General features: G+C 38.7%; 1 protein-coding gene across 1 annotated transcript in view; it reads right to left on the bottom strand.

Moving 5' to 3' along the window:
• LOC123517472 (major facilitator superfamily domain-containing protein 9-like) overlaps positions 1-3,213 on the bottom strand; it is a 10,183-nt gene extending 6,970 nt beyond the window's left edge. Inside the window, exons 1-3 of the mRNA XM_045277560.1 lie at positions 2,774-3,213; positions 2,465-2,573; positions 712-843 (exon numbers count right to left, since the gene is read on the bottom strand). Coding sequence (XP_045133495.1) covers positions 712-843; positions 2,465-2,512 — 180 coding nt within the window. The 5' untranslated portion in view covers positions 2,513-2,573; positions 2,774-3,213. The remainder of the gene's footprint in view (positions 1-711; positions 844-2,464; positions 2,574-2,773) is intronic.
• Positions 3,214-3,580: the final 367 nt, after the last annotated feature.

Here is a 3,580-nt window from a genome sequence, read left to right on the forward strand (position 1 = left end):
TACAAAAGCAAATCAAATATTGATGTGCCTGACAGGATCAAGGATCATAGCAGTCCCACTACTTATATTACTCTTTATCAGTTTTTTGTTTAAATAAATTTGATACCATAGGTATGCATTTAACAATAATATGTGTAAGTAGTACTTTAACTTAACCACCATGTCTGGAAACCTATCTGTCTTTCTATTTATTATGTACACCTTATGGATTCTCTCAAGGAGATAGCTACACATGAATTATCTCAACTTAGTCCTCTCACTGCATTCTCTACTCTTCTCATTCTCTTTTTACCTCTTCTCACATATCCCAGTACTTTGTCCTCCCATTTCACTAAGATTCATCATCAGTAACATCTACAGTACCACTCATATACACTCTCCTACATTTCCTCCCTTTCTGCCATTCCTGTTCATCATACACCAACCATTTAACTTTTGCTCCTTTCAAGCACCATTATTTTCTTTTTGTTTAAATTGACCTTTAACATCCATATTGTGCATGTGCATATCCACATACACACACAACACACCAGGTAGTGAGATTTTGACCTAAAAATTGTCAAACACCACAACAAAGAAAAGTGTAGACTTTTCTGCCATCCCTTCATGGGAGGTCCTCAGAAATATGGATAAAGAAATGGATGCATATCTAGATTTCAATGTTCTCTTTATAATCCAGTAAAACTAAAAAAGAAGTGTCGTTTTACATACTGCTAGTGGACTTGACAGCAACTGTATAGCACCATAGAGGGAAGTGATACATCCAGCTGTGATGTGAGATGCGCCAAGGCTGTTGACCACAGGAAGAATCAAGGGTAGAATAAGACTGACTCCCAAGAGGTCCTGCAAAAAAAAAAAAAAAAACAGCATAAACTAAAGATTTATACTAAGATAGGAAGAGTACATATCAGGGGCGGATATAGGATTCTAGGTGATCTGGGGCTTAGCCTCGATGGTGCCGACGCTGATTTTTTTTTTTTTTTTTCGTGCACACCAAAACTACTTCAACTTACCATCAATTCAAAGCAGACAAAAGATATGGAGAAGACTTCAGAATTCAGATCCTTTAATGATGCAAATGTGTGTGTGTGTGTGTGTGTGTGTTTTCCTAGTTGTAGTTTACAGGGCCTGGGCTTTATGCTCGTGTGGCCCCATCTCCATATCTATACTTATCCAATTTTTTTTTTTTTTTTTTTTTTTTTTTGTCTGTGTGTGTGTGTGTGTGTGTGTGTGTGTGTGTTTCACTGTTTGATCTGCTGCAGTCTCTGACGAGACAGCCCTATGGAACGAGCTCAGAGCTCATTATTTCCGATCTTCGGATAGGCCTGAGACCAGGCACACACCACACACCGGGACAACAAGGTCACAACTCCTCGATTTACATCCCGTACCTACTCACTGCTAGGTGAACAGGGGCTACACGTGAAAGGAGACACACCCAAATATCTCCACCCGGCCAGGGAATCGAACCCCGGTCCTCTGGCTTGTGAAGCCAGCACTCTAACCACTGAACTACCGGGTGTGTGTGTGTGTGTGTGTGTGTGTATTAATAAGACATTCTAGGGGAAGAGGATTTACAGCTTTAATCAAAGGTAAGAAAATAATTATTGTGTTCCTTATAATTAGGTATATTTTAGATGTTAGTAAGTTTTGTTAAGATCTGGTATGTTTTCTTCATGCGATCTGATATGATCAGCAAAATCAGTCTATCAACCATGCAGACAGGCTACGTAGGCTGCTTTCCCATGCATGCTGCCTCTCTCTGGTAAACTCAGGAGTATTGCACATAACACTCAAACTATTCTTTTCCTCAGATCCCAGATCAGATCTGGGGCTCTTGGGAAAACATTCCAGGCTTGAGCCCAAGTACCTGCCTCCTAGATCCACCCATGGTACATATGGAAAGATAAATATAACCTGCCTCCATATGCTGATCTGAAATAACCATTAGTAATTTCATGTATCACTACATTTCGTTAGAACAGAGAGAGAGAGAGAGAGAGAGAGAGAGAGAGAGAGAGAGAGAGAGAAATTCATACAGGGTTCAGCCAAATAACAGGAAGTGTGAAAGCCTACTGTAAGTTTGAAAAGTTTGAGAACCACTGCTGTATGCCATTTATGTTGTTAAAATCATAAGCAATTTTACCAAAGACAATTGTCAATTAACTGAAATAACAACAATCTATATAAATAAAATGATGAACTTTAATGAAAACTTAAGAAAGTATTGTATATCTTTCTTTTTTCAAAAATAAATATCAATTGTCTTCAAATCAATCTGCTACCATTATCTCAATAATTTCCATATTCTTGATACCATCTTAACCATCCCAAAAATCCGACATATCTCCATTTTCATCTGACACTAAATTTGTTAAAAAAGTCTGAAACTACATTTTCTTGCATTCAAATAACTTGATAATTTCAAATAAAATCATGAACAATTAAGTCATCATGGTCTCACCAAGAACCCCATGAAGTAGATGATGCGGGGAGTGATGAGACCCCCCATGGTACTGTCTAGGGAAGACAGTTGCAGAGCCCTGCAGACAGGCAGTCAGGCACCGTCGCAGCTGGCACAGAGATTAATGAGAATACTTCATTGATGCATATCAACATGTATTCTTAAACAAAAGAATCAGACTGACAATGGCTAAGATGCACAGCAATCGTAGACACAAACATATGTTAACATGTTATATAATAAACAGACACCAGCCCACAATAATAACGATAATAATAATGATAAAAGGAAATATATAGGGTTACTTACCTTGTCCTCATTACTTAACGAACATCTGTTTTGGATACATGTGTATATATGTGTATCTCTATTTCTTGATTTGTTGGGGCCGTGCAGGCTGTGTCACAGCCTCTAATGCCCCAAAGGTGCAGTATGTGGTGGTGATGTGTTCAGGTTATATGCGGTGTAGCTGGTTTGCTTTTTGTAAGAAGGTCCTGATGAGGTTGAGTCTTGAAAGCCTGATTGGGATTTGTGGAGCCGCCCAGGTCAGTCAGTGTTGGCTTGTGTGGTTGGAGAGCAGATAGTGAGTGGAGGAGGGGTAGCTACACGGTGTGAGTGGTGACGAGGGTAGTGCAGTAGCAGGTGTTCTGGGGTGTCAGGCTGTGTAATATGTATATGTATATCTATTATTTATTCATATATCCGCATTTTGTGTCACTCCGATAAGAAAACGAAATCGTACGAAACTTTGTTTCTTTCCTTTTTACAGGTGCAGTGCAGGAAGAGCCCGATAAGGACCTATAGATCTTCGTGGCCCTAACACGAAAAGTGACAACCTTCCAGAAATATGTAATCGATAGAAGACGGAACACTGATTAATTGATTGATTGATACATTTATAGTTGTATTAAAAGTGAAATACAACAAAGGAGGAGTATGAACTATGCCACCCACTCCTGGGTAAATACTTAAGGATAGAGTATCAAAAATATAAAAATAGATTGTACATATACATAGCAAGAATATAAGTAGATAAATAAATGCATAGATATTACATTTCTGCATTTTTCAAGGGGAGCAACACTCTCAGGCGGATTCACATGTACGTGCCAATTT

Source organism: Portunus trituberculatus, chromosome 42 (genome assembly GCF_017591435.1).
Source record: "Portunus trituberculatus isolate SZX2019 chromosome 42, ASM1759143v1, whole genome shotgun sequence".
Lineage (NCBI taxonomy): Eukaryota > Metazoa > Arthropoda > Malacostraca > Decapoda > Portunidae > Portunus > Portunus trituberculatus.